This window comes from Mustela nigripes, chromosome 14, assembly GCF_022355385.1.
Source record: "Mustela nigripes isolate SB6536 chromosome 14, MUSNIG.SB6536, whole genome shotgun sequence".
Taxonomy (NCBI): domain Eukaryota; kingdom Metazoa; phylum Chordata; class Mammalia; order Carnivora; family Mustelidae; genus Mustela; species Mustela nigripes.
In genome coordinates this window covers 105725061-105747132 of record NC_081570.1, presented here as the reverse complement: position 1 = coordinate 105747132, position 22072 = coordinate 105725061, and the positions used below count along the sequence as shown (strand labels likewise).

The window sequence follows — 22072 nt, the reverse complement described above, 5'->3', positions numbered from 1 at the left end:
TGAAGATGACTGGCATAAAGGAGAGAATCAAAGAATCTGGGTTCTAGGAAAGGCTTTTTGAGGATGTGAGAGAGGACATCAGGTTTGTATGTTGAAAGCAATGATTCAACAGAGAGAAACTGACACAAGAATGTAAATGGATAGGGGCGCCTGGGTGGCTCAGTCCATCAGGCATCTGGCTCTTGGTTTTGGCTAGGTCATGATCTCAAGATGGTGAGCTCCAGCTCAGCGTGGACTCTGCTTCAGATTCTCTCTCCCTCCCCCTCCTCCTCTGCCCCGCTCACAAATACACATACTCTTTCTCTCTAAAAATAAAATATTTAAAACAAAACAAAACAAATCATAAAGGGAAAACTGCAAGTACTTGAGACAAAGAAGTGGGATCCAATGCACAAGTGAAGAGGCTGGGCAGGAAGGGTTCGTTTATTTTACAAAAAAAAAAAAAAAAAACCAGGAAGAATGGTGGCAGGAATAAATTAGTAGATTTGGTGGTGAGAAATGAAGTTTTTCTCTTTTGTTTGCTTCCATTTTCTCAGTGAAGTAAGTTAAACAGCTGAGAATGAGGAGGGCAGGAAGGAACATTGGAGCTTTGGGGACAGAAGAGAAGGTGTGCCACAGTCATCTTGGACCATAAGGGAGTGAACTGAAGAAATGCAACAGGAATGCTGAGCACTTGAGATTTCTGGCTGTAAACTTAAAATGAAACCAGCAATGCATTTCCTTTTTCAGCCTTTAGAAAGATAAAGCATTTGCACTTGCTGTTTCCTCAATCTCTCTCCCCTTGTCTATTCGATAAAATTGCATTCTAGAAAGCCCACTAAAAAAAGCTATCTTCCATAAGGTCATCTGGCTCTCCTAGCCCAAAGTGATTTTCCAACCTCTCAACTCCAAAAATAAATTGTTGATGCCTCCTAGAGAGCATATATTTCATCTCACATGGTTAGTACTGTGCAAGATTAAAACTTTAGTAAACTAGGGGCGCCTGGGTGGCTCAGTGGGTTAAAGCCTCTGCCTTCGGCTCAGGTCATGATCCCAGGGTCCTGGGATCGAGCCCTGCATCTGGCTCTCTGCTGGGCGGGGAGCCTGCTTCCTCCTCTTTCTGTCTCTGCCTGCCTCTCTGCCTACTTGTCTGTCAAATAAGTAAATAAAATCTTTTTTTAAAAGTTTCTTAAACTAGAGAAATGATTCTTTTTAAATTTTTATTTAAATTTTAGTTACCATACAGTCCAATATTGGTTTCAGAATTCAGTGATTCATCACTTACACACAACACCCAGTGCCCGTCACAAGTGCCCCCTTAATGCCCATCACGCACCTACCTCCCTCCATCAACCCTCAGTTTGTTCTCTGTCATTAAGTCTCTTATGGTTTGTTTCCCTGTCCCCTTTTCCCCCCTTCCTATACTTCCATCTGTTTTGTTCCTTAAATTCCACATGTAAGTAAAATCCTATGGTATTGGGTGCCTGGGTGGCTCAGTGGGTTAAGCCGCTGCCTTCGGCTCAGGTCATGATCTCAAGGTCCTGGGATCGAGTCCTGCATAGGGCTCTCTGCTCGGCAGGGAGCCTGTTTCCTCCTCCTCTCTCTCTCTGCCTGCCTCTCTACCTACTTGTGATCTTTCTCTGTCAAATAAATAGATAAAATCTTTAAAAAAAAAATCCTATGGTATTTGTCTTTCTCTGATTGACTTACTTCAACTTAGCATAATACACTCTAGCTCCATCCACATTGTTGCAAATGGCAAGGTTTCATTTTTTGATGGCTGAGTAATATTCCAGTGTGTGTGTGTGTGTGTGTGTGTGTGTCTACCACATTTTTATCCATTCATCAGTTGATGGACATTTGGGCTCTTTCCATAGTTTGGCTGTTGTTGATAATGCTGCTATAAACATCAGGGTGCATACACCCCTCTGAATCTGTATTTTTATACCCTTTGGGTAAATGCCTAATAGTGCAATTGCTGGATCACAGCGTAGTTCTATTTTTAGTTTTTTGATGAACCTTCATACTGTTCTCCACAGTGGCTGCACCAGTTTGGAGAAACCATTTCTTATTCATTATAACCACGGGATATTTCTCTCCATCCTCTCTGCCACATATTATAAATCCCCATTGTTCTAGTTCTTGCCCAAATACATAATTATGGGATATGGGTTCCCTATCTCCTTATTAAACTGTGATATTTTGGGGAACAGGAACCTTGCTCACCTTTCCAGCTTATGTGCCTCAATCACCTGGCTCTTGAATTTTAGGTATTATTATTATTTCTACAGACGTTTTTAACAAAAAAAAGGGGTTGCTTCCTTTAATGTCAACTCACACATATGGCACACAAGCAGGATCCCTATCCTCAAGAGGTTTCTACCCCTAGAATCAAAAGTGCCTCATACTCAGTAAAAAAATAAAAGGTGTCCGGAGTCTCGGAATAGGTGCCAACAGAGTAAGGCTTACACATAAATAACTACAGACCGTGGAGCATAGATGGGGGATGAGAGGAAACAAGTAGGGAGGCAGGAATAAAACGTACCAGGGGCAGAACAATTTCATTTAGTCAACTTACATATAAATGATCCATAGGGCAGTTCTTGGAGCGTCCCCATTTCCAAACAATGTTGCACTGAGAGCAAAGGTTGTGCAAAATAACTTCAGGTCCCCAACAGTGCCCCTAAGGACCCGTATAGCTAGACTGTTGCTCCCCAGCCGTGCCAGAACTGTCCCATCCCCTCTCCTCAATCTCCGAGTGATCCAATGGGTTAAGACTTTAGTACCGAAAAAAAAAAAAAGCCTCTGCGGCAGAGCAACAGCGGGGGCTCGAAACCAGGTGTTTGGGAAGTAAAGCGAGGAAACCATTAGCAGGCCCACACCCGCACCTGCGAAAAACTGGAACCCTAGATCCAAAGCATCCGCGCCGCCCTTACGTAACCCGCCGCGCTCCGCTCGGGCGCCGGAAGACCCCGCCCAGCCCTTAAGCCCCGCCCCTACCTCTACCGGCCGGTGAGGTGCCGTGCGCAACCTCCGGAAGCTGCCGCCCCTTTCCCCTTTTATGGGACTACACTTTTTTTTTTTTTTTTAACTTGCTGACGCCACCATAGGACTGGCCCTAAAACTAAGACACAGAAGCTCCTCTCACAGTCCTACTTCCGCTTCCTTCCACCGAGGAGTTAGGCTCATCCCCCATTTTTCTCACCTGGGAGGCGGCGTCGGCGTCGGCAGCTTGAGATGTTTGGCCTCAAAAGAAACGCAGTAATCGGACTCAACCTCTACTGTGGGGGGGCCGGGCTGGGGGCCGGCACCGGGGGCGCCTCCTCTTCGGGAGGGCGGCTTTTGGCTTCGGGGAAGGAGGCCACGGCCCGGCGGGAGGTAGGGGGAGGGGAAGCCGGTGCGGTGATTGGCGGAAGCGCCGGCGCGAGTACCCCGGCCACTCTCGCGCCGGACGCCCGGAGGGTCGCGCGGCCCTCGCCCATTGGCGCCGAGGGCCCCAACGTCACCGCGACCCCCCCGAGGCTGCTGTTCTTCGAGCCTACCCGCCGCGCGTCGCCGCCTGAAGAGATGGAAGGCCCAGCTGCCGACGCCATCATGTCGCCCGAAGAGGAGCTGGATGGGTACGAGCCGGAACCTTTGGGGAAGAGGCCTGCTGTCCTGCCTTTGCTGGAGTTGGTGGGGGAGGCCAGCAGTGGCCCCTGCACGGACGGCTCACTGCCCTCGACGCCACCCCCAGCAGAGGAGGAGGAAGACGAGTTGTACCGGCAGTCCCTGGAGATTATTTCTCGGTACCTGCGGGAGCAGGCAACGGGCGCCAAGGACGCGAAACCACTGGGCGGGCCTGGGGCTGCCAGCCGGAAGGCGTTAGAGACCCTCCGACGGGTCGGGGACGGGGTACAGCGCAACCACGAGACGGCCTTCCAAGGTAAGGGGGTTAGTCGCCGAGGCTGCATTGCCTTTTTTCACCTGTCCCTGGACTCACCCACCAAAGGTGGGTGGAAACCGAAAACAAGTCTGTGTTGAAATGACTCGTAATCTATTTCTGAACCCAGAATTTTCTGGCCGTGAGTCATTGTATCCGCCCATCTTAATTCTTTTGGAAATGGCAGCTCTGTTCAAAGCCCGGAAAGGGTGGGATGTCAGTTTTCAACTGGGGTCGGACTGAGTTCTATAGACCCCAAATAGCGATTTCCCCCGCCGTGGGTGGGCGGACAAATCATGCCCTGGTTTAGACAAAGGAGGCCGTGAGAACCTGCATGCTTTTCTTCCTCTCAGGCATGCTTCGGAAACTGGACATCAAAAACGAAGACGATGTCAAATCTTTGTCTCGAGTGATGGTGCATGTTTTCAGTGACGGAGTAACAAACTGGGGCAGGATTGTGACTCTTATTTCTTTTGGTGCCTTTGTGGCCAAACACTTGAAGAGTATAAACCAAGAAAGCTGCATCGAACCATTAGCAGAAAGCATCACAGATGTTCTCGTAAGGACAAAACGAGACTGGCTAGTCAAACAAAGAGGCTGGGTAAGTTTGTTTTAAGGTTGAAGAGGGGTTTTGGAGTGGAAATGGAATGAAGGATTTTATAGAGAAAGTCTGGGGCTCTCTAAAGCTTTTTAGGATGCACAACTCAGGTTTCAGCCTCCTAACTTAGGATCTCTGTTTGCCTAACCTTGATTTAAGTAGTGAGTTCACAGAGATAGTGTGTATGACCGACTTGAATTGTTTCATCAAAAATCCGGTTTTCTGGGGACGCCTGGGTGGCTCAGTTAGTTAAGCAGCTGCCTTTGGCTCAGGTCATGATCCCAGCGTCCTGGGATCGAGTCCCGCATCGGGCTCCTTGCTCCGCAGGGAGCCTGCTTCTCCCCCTGCCTCTGCCTGCCTTTCTGTCTGCCTGTGCTTGCTCTCTCGCCCTCTCTCTCTGATAAATAAATAAAATCTTAAAAAAAAAAAAAAATCCGGTTTTCTGGGGCGCCTGGGTGGCTCGGTGGGTTGAGCCGCTGCCTTCCGCTCAGGTCATGATCTCAGGGTCCTGGGATCGAGTCCCTCGTCGGGCTCTCTGCTCAGCAGGGAGCCTGCTTCCTCCTCTCTCTCTGCCTGCCTCTGCCTACTTGTGATTTCTGTCAAATAAATAAATAAAATCTTTTTAAAAAAAATTTTTTTTAAAAATCCGGTTTTCTGTAGGCTATTTTACTGGGTGTTGAGTCTTTTGCTTTTGGTATTGTAATTTGACTGGATACTTTTCAGTGGATTCAAATTGTGAAAAAAACTAGTCACTTGAGGATAATAGTAAACTAAATTTCTGAGAGCTGCGCTGCAACCCCCCCCCCCCCCAAAATGAATGTGTCTTTTGTAGGCTGGGTAAATAATTGGTTCATTATGTTTTGAGGGGGGCAGAACTTTAGATTTTTTAAATTCTTTTCTTTATGAATAGTGTTTTTAAGCCAACGGAAACCCATACTTGAAAATGTGCTTTTCTTTTTTGTTTTCTAGGATGGGTTTGTGGAGTTCTTCCATGTAGAGGACCTAGAAGGTGGCATCAGAAATGTGCTGCTGGCTTTTGCAGGTGTTGCTGGAGTAGGAGCTGGTTTGGCATATCTAATAAGATAGCCTTTTAAGTGCAATAACTGACTTTTAACCAACCCCAGGCAACAAAACCATGTGTGACTGCTGTGAAATCAAATGTATTTATGAAGTTGGACTTAGAGCTGTCCAGGCTGTAACCTCCGAGAGTTCTCCAGCAACGTAGAACAGCAAGTGGCAAGAGGATTATGGCTAACGGGAATAAATACATGGGAAAAGTAGTCCCCCTTGAAGAGTCACTGTCTAAAAGAAGCAAAGTTCAGTTTCAGCAACAGGCAAACTTTGGGAGGCCATGGAGGAGAACTTTTAGATTTAGTGAAGATGGTAGGGTTGAAGAGACTTAATTTCCTTGTCTAGAACAGGAGAGTGGCCAGTAGCCAGGCTAGTCATAGAGTCCAATAAATATGTCCACTGAATTCATTAACTTCTTAAAGTGTTAAAAGAGAAGCACTAACAATGGCATTGATCTGTATAAAATGGATTTAAGCTACAGGTAATAGAACTATGACTAGAAGCCTCAGTACTGTACAACAGTGTGTGAAGGGAAGCTTTTTCTCTGCAATTAGCCTTCCCAGGTATACTTATTGAATGGAAAGTCCCAAGTGTTCAGGACTTTTATACCTGTTCTACTTTGGCTTGGTTGAGTGGTTTAGTTTATTAGCCTAGTAATGGCCAAGAATACTTGACTTAAGGCTCAATAATCAGAGTTGCAAATATGAGAATATCCTCAATTTTTAAGGCAAAAACAACTTGTAAATGTATTGTCTGTAAAAATTGTATATATTTTTACAGAAAGTCTATTTCTTTGAAATGTAAAGGGATGAAGAGTCTCGAAATACATTAGTTTTTTCATACCCGTTTGAAAATTTACAACTTCTGTAGTTAGGAATCTATTTCTTACAGCTTTACTATTCTAAATTTTGTCCTGGTCAGTTCTAGATTGTATACAGAACCAATTGGTGCAGTTGTACACAACTTGGTTATAATGGAACAATACTGATTCATAACTATGCAGACTTTAATTTTGCTATCTGGTTGGTAAGTATTCCTCAGTTTTTGTTTTTGTTTTTTAAACTTGGGATTGAGAAATTGAGGAGTGGAAATTCTTCATTTTCACCTCCTTACATGCGGGTTTTCAATAATTGAGTCAAAGTGGAGTTTAAGTTTGGGGCAGGGGCACATGTGGGCTGATAACTTACAAAATAATGGGCTCTGGTTGGTGAGTAGCTACTCACTTGAGTTCCTTATATTTGACCTAATTTAACTGGTGAAATTTAAATTGAGTTTATGAGCTCATCTTCAAAACTTTTGCTAAAAGATTTTCAGCTGTTCCAAGTGGGACTTACTAACAGTATGTATATAAAAAGATCACATCAGTGGATGAGAGATATTTGATCCCTTGTTTGCTTAATAAATTGTAAAATGATGACTTGGAAAAGCAGGCTTACACTCTAACCATGGTGCTATTATTAGGCTTGCTTGTTTAAACACAGGTCTAAGCCTAGTATATGAATAAAACAAATACTTATGTTTCATTTCTATTAATGATTCCCAAACTTTGTTTCAGATTTTTGTATTGGCATCTCTTTGGATTTCAGACTTGACATGTTATTGAACCTGACTTTTATTTTCTGTCTTTGCTGCTTAATTCTCCCTCTATAGATAGTTATTTCAGTTCTTAATACCCTTACCCTGCCATCCCTGAACTCTTACTAGCCCTTTTAATTTTTGGCACTATGAACCCTACGTAAGCCCCTAAACCCCCACCCCAGGAGACCAGAGACCTTCATCCTTAATGAATTTTATTCTTGGGATGTGGTGGTACAGTGGGTGCCATGACCATAACAGTCACGTGGTAGGAGGAGTCCCTTTTCCTTGGATTGGTACCTTTTCAGTTGCTTCGTCCTGTCTGGGGCGGGGAGGGGGGAGTTTTAAAAGTCCCTTTAGGAATTTTCAAAGGAAGGGACAGCAAATTATGTGACTTTCTGTAGGTTCCTTTGCATTCAAAAATGCTCATTTAAAATCATAGAGACGGGCTCTGTTAAACCTCAAAGAGTTACATAAAAGCTACTGGTAAACTGAAGAAAGCTTCTGTAGTAGACCTAGGGTCATTTGAAAGCTTCATCCATAGAACATGACCTTTAGTCTATGGACTCCAGATGAAAATAGGTATGAATAAAATGACTAAGAATGTAATAGGGAAGGATTGCCCTGCCTGCCCATCATCGAGCCATAAGGTCATCTAGCTAGAGCTATTTTTACCTATGTATTTATCATTCTTGATCATGAACCATTTATTTATGTCAGGTTTATCTCTAAGGACCTAAAAGCACTTTATGTAGTTTCTAATTAATCTTAAAATCTGGTGAAGGTGACTAAAAGGCCTGTCTCCCCATATGCAGTTGTGGAAATAAGCACATAAATGTAAATTGGAGGAGTTTAGGGAACCCACCTCCCTATTTACTAGGTGTTAACTGCTGAAATGTAGAGGAGGATGTTAGTTGAAACTTTGGGTTGGGCTCTCAGGGCTTAGGGAGCCCAAGTGCTTTAGGGAAGGGTGGGTAGTTTTCTAGGGAGAGGAGGAGGCACGTGTTCTAAGTGCTGATGAGCTGCATAGTTCAAGCAAATCCTCCAGAATGGAAAGGGAGGGGCTGCTTGGAAAGCTGGCTCTCAGCAACTTGTCTTATGCTTCTCTCAGGGAAAAACATGCAATCCTCTAGTACCCATGTACACTCTGTTGGGGGTGAACACCTTGGTTCTGGTTAAAACAGCTAATGCTGTTGACAGCTGTGCCAGGAAGGGTTAGGACCAACTACAAATTAATGTGGGCTGTAAAATGTAGTGTGTTTCCCTAACTTCCTGTTTTTCCTGAGAAGAAAATAATAAATCTTTTATTCAAATGCAAGGTGTGGTACGGGTGTTTTCTAATCCATGACTGTCTTCCTTCCCCCACTTAGACAAGCCTTTTAAGGAAGTCCGGCTGAGTAAATAAATAACAGGTGAATTAACAAGCAAAAGCCTCATAAAGCTGATTTGCTTTAGAGCAAAGGATGCTTCCCTTCCAAATAACCCCTTCCTTCATTCAAATTAGAGGTACTGGGTTTTGAAATGTATTAACTGCTGTAATTCATACATTTTAACAGTCAAAATCCCTGTCCTGGTTTTTTAGTCACCATGAGCTGATTCATTACTGTGGTTCCTCTGTTCCCCATCTCCACCTTCTTAGATGAAGGAGCTAGAAGAATTAGTACCCACAGTTAAGGGTTTTGATAAGGTTCTTGGTACTTTTCCCTCTTCGTCTCCCCAAAACAAAGGTGAGAATAAGTACATTAATTTCAGAAACCCTATCCTGTCTTTTTTATTTTCAGCTACCATGAAATGGAGCTGAATCACCATGGAAATGTGCAAATGTGAAGTTTGCGTATTGGTTTCAAGCCCTGAGCACCATTAGTTTGTACTAATAGTACAAACAGGATTCTGTGCTTTTGTGCATTTAGAAGTTCATTTCTGCTTGGAAGCCCCTCTCTTTCTGGAGCCTCACTACTAGGAGATGGCAACTTTTTATCATTACAGAGCTGTTACACACTAGTGCACTCCTAAGCAGAGGGCTGGAGGGAGGGTAACATTGGACCCAAGGGTGTAAATCTGGGCCCTTGTTGAGTTCTGTGCAGTGCAGTCGCTCCATTGGTAGGTTGTGCTGTGAAGCCAGTTCTGTAGTTGAACATTGGCTCAAATGGTAACTAGGTAACATGAGTCACTGAGGGAGTCAAAGTAATCAACACTTCCTTCGTTTGACACAACCAGACTTTGTCTTTCAGTTCCTGTTTTGTGACTTTAGAGCTCTTGCTTCATACTGTTTCCTTTCAGAAAATGTTAAAGCAGTTGTGACAGCTGGTATATTTTACAAAAATTAAAGGGAAATAACTTGCACAACTGGTGTGTTGCATGGCTCCAGCCAGATGCTCAGAGCATGGGCTGTTAATTCCTGGAGTTCAGAATGATCTGCTATCTTAATTTATCCCTAGTTCTTTCTGGCCCCACTTGTTCAATGACAGAACTTGTCTTCTTGAATCCTCCCACACTGTTCAAAGGCTTTTCATTTTCAAGATTTTGAAAATTTAACTGGACCAACTTTGTAGTTTCAGAGTTATCTTAGTTATGTGTAGCATGTGGGAAGATGGGGGTTGGGAATGCAGATGGAACAGGCATCTGAGGATTCAGTGGAGGTTTGGGGGGTTATTTTTGGGCGCCTGGGTGGCTCAGTGGGTTAGGCCGCTGCCTTCGGCTCAGGTCGTGATCTCAGGGTCCTGGGATCGAGTCCCGCATCGGGCTCTCTGCTCCGCAGGGAGCCTGCTTCCCTCTCTCTCTCTCTGTCTGCCTCTCCATCTACTTGTAATTTCTCTGTCAAATAAATAAATAAAATCTTTAAAAAAAGAAAAAAAATTTAGGTTGAACCTTAATGAAAAGGGAACAAAATGCACAAAAGTATGGTGTTAGGAAAGAACCTCCAGGAGCGAAGGGGGAGGGTGGGGAGATGCAGATAATTTTTTTTCTTCTCATTTCTTCCCTCCCTGCCTTCCTTCCCCTTTACCATACATAGCCACTGAATGTAGTATCTGTTCAATTTCTTCCTTTTGGGGTCTAATATAAAAGTAGTGAAAAACACTGGTGGAGGAAAAAAAATGTGTCTTTGGTCTTGGAAGTCTGACTTGGGTCTAAATGACACAGCTGGGTGGGTTGTGCTTATTTGGGAAGTAAAAAAGACAGACGCCATTGATTGTTTCCTCTGTCATGTTCAAGTGGCAGCCCTGAGTACACAGAGTCTCTGGGCTCACAGCTATCGCTGGATCTTGGCTGAAGGGCTGGCTTTGGCAAACCTGCTTTAGATCCAGTTGCTTTGAGTAAGGTTGTCTTAAGAGCCTCATCTAGAGTAGGTAGTTCACTCACCAGGGAAAGCAACCAACTTGAATACAGACCCAAGAGTGCTGTGCTCTCTGCAGAAGACTTTGAGAATAAAGGACAGCCCTCAAAAGTTATTAAACTGGACCCCAAGATACTGAATGGTGGCTCCACGCTCTCTAATCCTATTCCCGTGGGAGACTCGATTACAGCTATTCCCATCCTAGTTAAAAAACCAGTTTGCTCTGACTGCCCAGACTTCCCCACAGGCTGCATTCTTGCCCATGAGCTCATTGTTTTGGCTTCTCTGTCTGTATAAATCCACTGCCAGTGCCAGAGGTCTCAGCCAGGGCCCCCTAACTAGCTGGGACTGCATTCCATTCAGAATTTCGCCACCCCCACTTGGTTTTCTTCCCGCCCTCCTGTGGTCACATGTGTGTGTTTATTCAAGTTAGCCTGGGACAAGGTGTGCTGGGAAAGCCGGGCAAAGAAGCAGACAAGGAAAAGAATATTTAACTGTTGTGTTTCATCCTGGATTTGATGACTTTTCCACTTTGATTACAAAACACCTCAGTTCTGTGCCCCTTTAAAAAAAAAAAAAAAAGTTAGTTTCTTTGCTAGTAAGAGGAGCTGGTTTCAAAAATTTTGCTACCCAGTTCAGTCTCCCCTACTTGGCTGATCTGACAGTGGTGTTCAGAGTTCATGAGGAGGTAGGGGTTTTATCTGGGAACCTTAGCTTCGTGTGCATTTTACTCCTGAATCTCTATGCATCCCCATCCTCAGCTCCCACCTCCACTTCTGAGTTTGCCTGGAGCAATTCCTACCCCTCTCCTACCCTTGGTGGGAACCGTGGGGAGGAGGACAGCTGGGGTGCTGTAAAGAGCAGCTGTTAGGTTTCACTGCTTTGTTATTGACATTTCCTGAGAAGATAGCTTGTTTATTTCCTTAGCCCCTGAAAGCCCAGATCTAAGGCAAGGTGGGCCCACCCAGGCTGAAGGGTATTGGGAAGGGCAATTCTCTCTTGTGGTCAAGTTTTGAATTAATACTGTATGCTTATGGCAGAATACGCCTTTCTTCTAACCCTCTCTCTCTTCATTTCGAAAAACAAAACTGCAGACTGAGGTTGTGGGAGGTGACATGTCATTTCTCAGAAATCCCTCATCAGGCAAAGCAGAGAAACAGAAAGAGGGAAATAACTTTCGTGTCAAAATGAAATGTTTTGTGTGTGTGTGTGTGTTTTGAAATGAGGTGGCTTATTTTCAGCTTTAAGGAACAGCTCTGGAGGAGCTTGGTTATAATGGGGAGAAAGGTTTCTTGCCCTGGCTTCCCTGACCCCTTCCCCGTCTTTATAGAGTTTGTTAGTTGGGGTCAAGTGTGAAACAGAAAAGGTCTCTGTATCTTCCTTCCCCATGATGAGCCATGTAGGATGTATCAGTGCTACTGAATCAAAGAAAAACTCCAAATACAGAATAAGAATTTGGTAAGCAATCCCAGATATAGGTTATTTTATTTTATTAAGGATTTTATTTTTAAGTAATCCCTGTACCCAATGTAGGGCTCAAACGTAAAACCCCAAGATCAGGAGTCACAGGCTCTACTGACTGAGCCAGCCAGGCACCCCAGACATAGGTTATTTTAAAAAGAAATGCAGCTGCATTCCTTTTAAGGACAGAACTTGGAGCGATAAAGTTTGTCTAAGGGAAAAAGCTGTGACTCTAGTAATAACCAAGTGTAGGTTTCATGACAGCGTACCTTAAACAAAGACCATGTATATGTAATTATTTCCTTGGGGCTAAAATGCTGAATACATTTGAAAGTATTTTTAATTCCCTGAAACTTTGGGTTGAAAAAGAAAATTTAGATAGGATTTTCCTGAAATGCTGGCAAGTCATGAAAGGCATTTGAAAACAACAAAAACACTTACAGCCATCCAAGTTCTGGATCACTGCAGACCAAATTACTGAATATTTTGATAAAGGGTACCTTATGGGAGTGAAATTGAGTAATAGAACAAAGGAATTAGGTAGAATTTGAAGACTGAAAAGACTACCTTAGGTCTCAGGCATTTGTTTTCTCCCCTATAAACTGGATTTAACTGTCCTCCCTATTTTATTATTGTGATGATTTAAAGAGAATATATACAATTGCTTTACCCTAAAGCACTTATCCAAAACATAGGGAATTTTAGGAAATGTCCCTTAAGGGTTTATTCTATCGGCCATTTCCAAGTCACTGAAGAAGCCACTAGGAAGCAGCCATCATTAGACAGGACCTTAAAAGGGTTCTACAGCTATATTGTGAAGGCCAGAGGTGACACAAACAGGATTCTCCATGGCCAGGTGGAGCAGAAGTTCAGCCAGATGGAAAAAGTCCCAGGGGTCTGTAAACTACCCGCCTGCCAACTCTGCCCTAGTGTCTATGTGGCCAGCAAGCGAAGTGTGATTTTTGTATGTTTCAGTGGTTGGGAAAACACTTTGTGACATGTTAACATGACATGAAATTAAAATTTCAGTGTCATAAATTTGATCTGAACACAGCCATGGCCTATTTGTTTACAGGTTGTCTCTGACTGCTTTTGTGCTACAAGAGCAGAGTCAACTGGTCACAACAGAGAGATACTATGGCCTATTCTGTGGTCCTTCAGAGAAAAAGTTTGCTCACTCCCCTACCAGAGCCAAAAAGGAGTCACATTATGTGATGAAAGACGCAGGTCAACCAGGAGTCAGTAGCAGGGTGGGGAGGGAGAGATGAAAAAAAGGAGGGGTACTCTGGTTCCAAGAGCAGATCAGTTCTGTCCCTCTGGTCAGTGGCAGGGCGTTCGGCACCATACCTTTTAGCCCACAGATCCCAGGGACACAGTCTGCTCCATTTTAGGAATAATCCTACCATCTTTCCTGGTTTTCGTTTCCTCCTCAAAGTTCTATAGCGTTCTGTCTTTTTTTTTTTTTTTTTTTTTCTCTTTAAAGTAAGCTGTACGCCCGGTGTGGGGCTCAAACCCACAACCCCAAACATACACTGACTGAGCCAGCCAGGTGCCCCTGTGAAGCTGTGTCTCAAAGAGATTCAGGCAAGGCACAGAAGAGTACAGCATTGCACATCTAACCCCAGGCAGGGATCTTCCTAAATTGCACCCATCCCGCCTCTAACTACTGAGGTTCTTCCCCAGGCCACTCCAACAGTTCTCTGGTGCTGCCTGAGAAAATCCCCTGGTTTGTCAGCTTCTTACTACACCTCCCCGTCCCCTGAGGCCTGCTTGCTTCACTGGGATCTGACTGCCATGCCTCATGCGCACCTTGTTCTGGACTAGTGTTATCCATTCATCCCTCAAATTCTCTTTACCTTCAGACCTCAGCCCCAGAACACCCTCTAGATGTTCCCCAGTCTCCCGGGTCAAGGGCCCAAAGTCAGATTCAGAACTTGTGCTGTCTAGTTTGAGGTTAACCCAAACTGTTTATTGCTCTCGATAGACTCCGACTTAGGTACTTTCCTGAGGCTTTCCACTTCCTGTGGAAGAAGCCCCTCCCCTGCCCCCACCCTTTATTTTTTTTTTTTTAAATATTTTATTTATTTATTTGACAGAGAGAGATCACAAGTAGACGGAGAGGCAGGCAGAGAGAGAGAGAGAGGAGGAAGCAGGCTCCCCGCTGAGCAGAGAGCCCGATGCGGGGCTTGATCCCAGGACCCTGAGATCATGACCTGAGCCGAAGGCAGAGGCTTAACCCACTGAGCCACCCAGGTGCCCCTGCCCCCACCCTTTAAAGCTAACACCTCTTCATCACCTGCCTGTGACAAATAAGCCCCCTCTTCTCTAACTCGCCCACCCAGTTGCCTCCCAGCTCCAGAGGTGGTGGATTTGAGGGGTGTTGGTAGGAGAGCGTGGGAACCTGGGAACCCCTACCACATACACCCAAACTACAATCTCTAGTCTAGGCTGATTCTCCGTGTTTCAAGGAGAGGGGGCGGCTCCCTGACTAAGTTCACTCTAGTGCGGGAGCACGTTAAGTTAAAGTGAAGTGTCTAAAAAATAAGTAAAGATAGAGCGCTTGGGTGGCTCAGTGGGTTAAAAGCCTCTGCCTTCGGCTCAGGTCATGATCTCAGGGTCCTGGGATGGAGCCCCACATCGGGCTCTCTGCTCAGCGGGGAGCCTGCTTCCTCCTCTCTCTGCCTGCCTCTCTGCCTGTTTGTGATCACTGTCTGTCAAATAAATAAATAAAATCTTTAAAAAAAATAAGTAAAAATAAAATGAAGTCTCTATCTGTAAAACCAGGCAGAAGGGGAGAGTGAGAAATGAAAGAGGATCTGGTCAGAGAGAATCTGGAGGGGAGCTTCTTGCACGTTGTTCTCACTCTTATCCCTCCCTCTCTGTCCCCCTGTCTAGACCCTCCATATTTCTGCTCTCTAGGGCTCCTGACAGAGGGAGCCTCAAGGCTGGCCACTCACGCTTGGGGCAGCCTGTGGGCCCTGCGCTCTGTCGCACCCCTAGTTAGCAGGAAGGTTGAAGCTGGTTCAGTGAAGAGTGCTGGTCTCCACAGACCCAGCTGTGAGCACCTGCTTGCAGGGAGGCCCAGGCGGGTGGGGAAGTCTAGGAGATAAATTTAGTCTGAAGGCTGCTGCTTATCGAATGGGTAGTTACCCTGGGGAAGCTGGGAGGGGCGAGAGGAGAGGAATTCTGACCCAGCTGAACTGAGACCTCACAAGTTCACCCCCAAGTACAGATACAGAACCACAATCCCCTTCCCCCAGCAAGCACTCAGAAATGACGCTGGCCAGTTTCTGCACGCTTGATCTCTCTTGTACATACCAAGATTATTCCTATAACCTCCCCACCCCCACCTCAATTCTCAGAGGTCCACTTCCTCTGCGTCCTTCCCTAAATTCCCCCCAGTATGCCAGACCTCGGGGCCACTCTACCACATCTCTCTGGCCTTGGCTCACAGCTTCCTCTCTCCCAAGTCCCTCTAGAGGGTTTCAGAGGTCAAAGGAGAGGTGTCTGGCCACACTACTCCCCTAGAAGGGACTAAGAAAAGGGGTTGCTCCGGGTCAAAGTCCCCTTCCTGAAAGCTTCCACACTGACCCCATACTGACTTCATGACCAGAGGAAAGAACCCTTAGGGGCTGCACTGAATCCTAGCTTTAAAGTGAAAGGGGAGGGGGCAACCCCCCAAACGAAAACCCATATTCTGAGAAGTCAGAGGCTGGTGGCTGTCAGGGAGCTCAGGGGCAGCCACAAAGAGCAGGGAGGTGCTGAAGCTGGGGGTGCCCTAAGAGGGGCTGCGGCTGCGATCCCCACCTGTGATTGGTTCTCAGACTCGGGCCAAACTCCAAACCTGCCCAGCAACAGCCCTAAGAGGCCCTAAGAGGGAGGGGAACTTCGGAGAAGTCAGCTGAGCTGGGGCCACCACCCAGGCTGCAGCTTCCAGGAATCGCTGGGAGGGCCCCAGCTAGTCACTGCCACCCCCGCCCTCGGTCTTGGGACTCCGCCTTCTGCCCTCTGTATCTACTGGGCTGGGGCAGAGCCCACTTCCCTCCCTGATCCCCCACATCTCTGATCCCCTTACAGGTTCACCCAGAGACAGAAGAATATGTCTAATAGCTCCTCTTAAGGCAGAACAGAGACACCGAGACTGCACTTGCCCTTTTCCTCACTCCTTCCCCCAGGGTGAGTCAGTTTCATTTTCCTCTCCCTCCACTCCCTTGGCCTCCTTCCTCACCCATTTTTCTTCCAAGATGTTGCCCAAAGTCTTCCTTCTCAGCCACTTCCAACCCAGGAAAAGTCCCCAGGCAACAGCATGACCCCAGTCTGCTGCTAGAGTAGAAATCTTCTATCCTTGGGCAACTCTGGTATCCTTCACAGGGTCTTAGTGTGTTCAAGGAAACGGTCATCACTGAGCTCAACTGTTTCCACCGGCCTTTATTAATGGCCTTACTTGGTCAGACTTGTAGAGATGCAGAGCTGGGGGAGGGATGCTTCCAATGGGGATGAATCTGATTCTGTTGCACTGCCCCCCTTCCTCTCCTAGACACAGGGACTCCCAGGAAATCTGGCTTCCAGAAGCAGAGATCTGGAGCTCAGACCTCAGAATTGCAGAGGTCCGTACTGTGGGATAAGCTGCCCGCTCTCATACCACCTTTAGCAAGCTATTTACCTTGGGCGATGACAAGACCGCAGGAAGGGAGACTAGCATGATACATCTCTGAAGAATGTCTCTGGCAGGACATCCAGTACTGCCTTGGCTCCACCCTCGACCCGCCCTAAGTCCCCTAGAGCCGGGCCAGGCCAGGCTCCTCCTCCTCTAGTCCTTCCGGCAGAGGGAAGCAGGGAGGGGCAGAAGTCACTTCCTTTCCCCCACCCTAGCAAAAGCAATAAACCGAGAGCTTAATGCGGAAATGGGAAATGAGGGCAGAAAAGATGGGTGAAGCAGGCAGGGAGGGCCAAAGAAAAGAGAACAGGAGAAAAGACCCCTGCAAAGCCAACTGCTATTCAGCTCAGCCCCAGACAGAAAGCAGGGCTACTGGATTCGAAGAGACTTTACAGAAAGACTCAGTCTGGAGAAACCCACCACAGGCCATGCAGTTTTTCCTCAGCGCTGGAACCAAACTCCCAACTCCATACCTAAAGTGGGAGAAGTGGTGACCTCTAGTGGTCGATGGCCAACCTGCAGGGCCTATGGTTGGCCAGGATCCCCTCCCGGGATTGAGGCTCACTTAACATCCTATCTGGGCCCAAACTCTCTCTGCCTGGGCTATAGGTACTATTCCCCCTTCCCACCGCTCATTCTGACCTCACACTGCTTGTTTAGGGCCCAGGTGAATGGGTTCCCATCAGGACAATAAAGAGCCTGTTTCTCATTTGTCATAATCATCTTTAATAAAAAATAAATTAGTTCTGGGGGGGGGGGGGGCATTTTCAGAGGTGGGGAGTGGAAGCAGGGGCTACGGTGTCTTGTTCTATTTTTTTCTTTTTTCCATCCTCTGCCCAGCTGGTCCCTGCTCTGGGGAGATAGTCTCTCTTCCTGGGGTAAGGCAGGACTGGCAGTGGCTGACGCCCATCCCTAGCTGATTCTGAGAGGTAGGGATGGAGAGACTAAGTGTGGGAGGAGGGATCAGATGGTAAATGGTGCTTTAGAAGAGGTGAGGCCTGAACATGAGAACTGAAGTTTAGGGCACAAAGTCAGGTTGATGGGGAGACCAGGTGCTATGCAGTTTGGATTACTAAGGAGCTGCAAACTTGCTTTCCTCTCAGCCTGGAAAAGTCTCAGGGAAACAGGCATCGTCCACTCTCCACTCCTCTTCAGTCTGTTTCACTTCTTTTTTTGAAAAATAGTATGTGTATGAGCACATCCATCCATGCAGGCCCCCAATACCCATGTGGTGCACGTGTGCACACGGACCATCACACCACACACACACACACACACACACACAGCCACATATCTTGACAGTCATCTTTGCCACCTTCAACCATCCTAGGGGACACCCCTGATGAGACTAGGGCAGGCCGGAGAGCCAGAGAGTACAGAGTGGGCTGATGGGTGGGTGACTGATGGTGGCATGAGGAAACCATGAGGAGAGGGTCTCCTGTACCCATTTCAGGCAGGCTCTGGGGGAGAACGCTCCAGGACATGGGCACAAGAGCGGCAACAGGTGGCTGTGTAGTAGGGATAGACGCAGAGACGGGCCTGTACCACCAGGGGGCAATGTGGAGAGCTGTCCTTGCATTGATCATCTGGGGACAAGAGGAGGCCAGTGGGCACGTCACCCAGACCCTTCCCTCTGGAGATGCAGTGCCCACTCCCACTGGTCCTCTCTCATCCCTCCCATACTTCAGTTAACTCCACTGTTAGGGGGGTTGGTGGGGGAAGGGCTCTTTACCGGGGCGCTGGCTGCAGGGCTGGCTGTTACAGGGTCGTTTCCTGGAGGGCCGCAGGTGAGGAGGGCATCGGACGCTGAGGGTCTGGTTGGCGGTCAGACACTGGACCTCCCTCGTCTGAATACCCCCCTGGCAGGAGCGAGAGCACTGCGGACACCCCGCTATCAAATCAGACCTTTGTTATGACCCAGGTTCCTCCTGACCCCCAGGCCACCTCGTTCTCTCAAAGTAGTGTGTGCATGTGGGGCCTCTCCTGAACATTATGAAATCCCACATGGACGGGGCCCACCTGTCCTCCATGTCTACATGGAAATGGGACAATGATAAACCGACTGCAGCTGGCCTCGTCCTAGGACACAGTGGGGATGCCATGAGAGGAGCCTCCCCTTCCCTGAAGTCCGCGCTTAGTAGGACAAGGGGGCCAGGCACTCACCGGACTCCAGGGCGTAGAAAACCATCGGTCGGAGCAGTCCTGCCCCTGACAGGGCTGCAGGGCAGGGGGCCTAGGCAGGTGGGAGCAGTTGCTGGGAGAAGTCACGTTGAACTCCATACCCAGTTTGGATACACAGATGATGTCTCTACGCTGTGTGCCAGAGCCACATTCTGAGGAGCACTGATGCAAAGGAATGGGAGGGTGTGCAAGAGGAAGGGAGAACGGGGGTGACTCCTGCCAGCCCACAGGGACTCCCACTGATGGACAGCCCTGTCCCAGGCTTTTCACTCACCTCGGCCCAGGGCCCCGTATACCAGCACCACGTCATCTCACAGGGTCCCAAGCTGCAGGCACGCATGTCCGGGGGACGGCTTCCCGGTGCACAGCTCTGCTCAGTGCTCCCAGCTCCTGCTTCCTCCTGGCCTGCCCCACGGGACTCCCCACTCCCAAGGCAGACCACAGACCGGCGCTGGATTCCTGTCCCACACTCCGCTGAGCACTGTTGAGAAGGTGATGGATTTGGGGGGGAGGAGGAGGGGCTGAGGGTGATGCATCCTGGATCCCCAGAGTTAGGGAGGGCCCCGACTACCAGCCAGCTAAGCGGAACCTGTCCTGGGGGCTGAGGACCCTAATGCAAGTTCTTCCTCACTTATATTGCAGTTCCCAGTACGAGTGGCATCTAGCCCATAATAGGGCTTGCTGAGTATATGCATACGGAAACGTGTTGGAAAGATCTTAGGTTAGGGGCACCAGGGACGCACGACTGGGACGAGGGGTGCAGGGCCCACCTTGGAGTTCCAGTCGCTGTGGAACCAGGCTGTGGTACAGGGCCCCATGTCACAGGCCTCTCTGCTGGGGGGCCGCGGGGGGCCCGACGCACACTCCCTCTCGTTCACTTCATCACCGTTGCTCCCCACACAGCGAACCTGCCGGCTCCTCTGGCCCCGCCCGCACCGCACTGAGCACTGAGGGTAGGAGAGCCTCTGAAAGATTCCCAGACTTCCCCCCCCCCCCCCCGACGCCCCCGGCAACCCCCCCTCCCTGGGCCCCCAGCTCCACGGCCTCTGAACCAGGACCTGCCTCTGACCCCTGACTGAGCGGTTCCATGGCTTTATGGGCTCTGGGCCCCCAAACCCTGTCCAGGGTCTTAGTTGGATTTATAGATAGGGGCTTCTCAAGAGGTCTCGTTAGTTAAAAAAAAAAGTCTCTGCTAATTAAAAAGGACTGGAGAGACCACTGTGCCTACCCACCGGTGCCCGTTCACCTAGGCTCCTTCCTCACCTAGCAGCCTCCCTGCCAGGTCCCACTCACCTGGCTCCAGGGGGAGCGAACCTCCCAGTGGCCACAGAGGCGCAGCTGACAGGGCTGGGTGGCATTGGGCCGAGGGAGGTGTCCACAGCGCTCGGGAGGCACCGAGGAGCCGCCGCCCCCAAACTCCTGGCGGCAGCGCAGCTGGCGGTGCTGGGTGCCCGAGCCACAAGAGCTGCTGCAGGACGTCCACTCGCCCGCCTCCCAGCTGCGCATGCACAGCAGACGTGAAAGAGGCAGAGACACAGAGCAGGGAAACAGAGATGAGTAGTGGGGAAGGGACGACAGACTTGGGCTGGGGGGACCCACAGAGGGGAGGGGGAATCTTCATCACTTTGAGTCTGAGGTCCCTTGTGGGGCTCAGGCTGCCAGGGTTTTCTTCCTGTCTAGGGAATGTAAGCCTTTCTCTCTCTTTTTTTAAAGATTTTATTTATTTATTTGAGAGAAAAAGAGTGTGTGCACATAAGGAGGGGAAGGGGCAGGCAGAGGCAGAGAGAGAAGCAGGTTCCCCGCTGAGCAGGGAGTCAGGACCCTGAGATCATGCTCTGAGCAGAAGGCAGGCAGTCAGACGAGTGAGCCACCCAGGCATCCCAGGAATATAAGCCTTTCTAATCAAATACTGTCACTGATCCCATGAGCTGGGTGCAGAGCCCACGGTGAGATCCTATGGCAGTGTGGACGTGTCTGCCTGGGACAGCTCTCGTGCTCCTAAGACCCTAGCCCTCCCTGTGGGCCATACTCACTATGGGGGACATGGAGGACCATGGCAGGGCTCCAGGGGGGCTGGGGGCCTGGCGCCCATGGCACAGCTGTGTTCATCCAGCTCCTCCCCTGATTCACGAGAAATGCAGAGGAAGATGGGGCGCCAAACACCTGAAGGGGATGAGAGGGAAGCCGCAGGAGGCAGGATGGCTCAGAGCTCGGTGGGGTCCCAGATGCTGGGATCTGACTTGTTACAGAGTCAAGGCATGGACCATAGTCCAGGGTGTGGGATCAGGAGTGCCAAGTCGGGGATGTGAGCTAAGGGTGCCAAGAATACAGGCTGGTACATGAAGTCTCACCTTTTCCACAGGATGCTGAGCACGCCGAGTGTCCCACTTGCTTCCAGTATCCAGCTGGAGACCCCAGGGGTGTCCTGGGATGGGGTGGAGCAGGCATCTGGGGGATCCGCACCTGACGCTGGAGGGTGCCTGGGGTCCGAGCAGGGCGGGGCATCGAAGCGGGTGGGGGCTCCACCCTCAAAATCTCTGTGCAGGGACAGTTGCGTAGGCAAATCAAATACCCCCCACGGCCTTGAAGCTCCCCTGGCAGCCCCTCCCCACCTCCTAGGTCTGGGGAGCAGAGTCTCACCTGGCTGGAGTTGGGGGAAGTGGGGCTCTGGGGTGGTGCTCCCAAGGTCTGGAAGAACTGAAGAGATAATATACTGATAAAAAATGCCTGGGTTCTCCTCCTGAAAGATCACCTGGGGAGAGAGAAGATAATGAATTGTCTGGGGGAGGAGGCTGGGGGGCATACTGCTAGCCTTCTCCACCATCTTGTGCCCCACAGTTTTGCCCCCAGAGGGAAAGGCCCCCCTCTCCAGCAGTCCAGCTTTTCCAGGTCCCAAGCTCACATAGACATCCACAGGCTGGGTCGTGGGGCCTTTGGCTGACAGACTCTCCCCCTTGCCCTCCTCTCGGGAAGGCCGGTTGTACAGGAAGACAGTTCCACCGGCCGTGTAGGACCCAGGGGGATCCACGGCCCAATTTCCATTGATGATGGACTGGCCCCCAGGGCCTCGAAGGGCTGAAGATTGGAGGTCAGGGCACAGGGTCAGTCATAATGTCCTCCACCTACACCCCACTTAGCCACAGAGAGCCCGATACCCCGCATTCTCTCGGCTTCCTCCCACCTCCGCAAGGGAAGGAGCCCCTGACTTCTCTCTGCTTGGTCCATTTCCTGTGCTCAGTGGGGTTGTGGAGGGCTGAACCAAGAGACCAGGAGTGGAACAGGACCCAAGACTCG

General features: G+C 48.8%; 2 protein-coding genes across 13 annotated transcripts in view; one reads left to right on the top strand and one right to left on the bottom strand.

Annotated features, from left to right (window-relative positions):
- The first annotated feature begins 3122 nt into the window (after positions 1 to 3122).
- Positions 3123 to 7099, top strand: MCL1 (MCL1 apoptosis regulator, BCL2 family member). Its single transcript, XM_059376054.1, has 3 exons — positions 3123 to 3904; positions 4255 to 4502; positions 5469 to 7099. Exons 1-3 carry the CDS (start codon positions 3217 to 3219, stop codon positions 5583 to 5585), a joined length of 1053 nt encoding a protein of 350 aa, XP_059232037.1. The 5' UTR covers positions 3123 to 3216; the 3' UTR covers positions 5586 to 7099.
- An 8870-nt stretch (positions 7100 to 15969) lies between these two features.
- The window catches only part of ADAMTSL4 (ADAMTS like 4), a 52295-nt gene continuing 46192 nt past the window's right edge, over positions 15970 to 22072 (bottom strand). For 9 of the 12 annotated variants that reach the window (XM_059376044.1, XM_059376042.1, XM_059376045.1 and 6 more), the window contains 10 exons: positions 21681 to 21853; positions 21419 to 21530; positions 21130 to 21315; positions 20812 to 20941; positions 20072 to 20276; positions 19549 to 19725; positions 19053 to 19259; positions 18761 to 18940; positions 18330 to 18474; positions 17676 to 18183 (listed from right to left, as the gene is read on the bottom strand). In XM_059376044.1, coding sequence (XP_059232027.1) covers positions 18047 to 18183; positions 18330 to 18474; positions 18761 to 18940; positions 19053 to 19259; positions 19549 to 19725; positions 20072 to 20276; positions 20812 to 20941; positions 21130 to 21315; positions 21419 to 21530; positions 21681 to 21853 — 1652 coding nt within the window. In that variant the 3' untranslated portion in view covers positions 17676 to 18046. Of the gene's footprint in view, positions 18184 to 18329; positions 18489 to 18760; positions 18941 to 19052; positions 19260 to 19548; positions 19726 to 20071; positions 20277 to 20811; positions 20942 to 21129; positions 21316 to 21418; positions 21531 to 21680; positions 21854 to 22072 lie in introns of those variants that run through there. The other 3 variants (XM_059376048.1, XM_059376053.1, XM_059376052.1) reach the window with 3 other exon arrangements.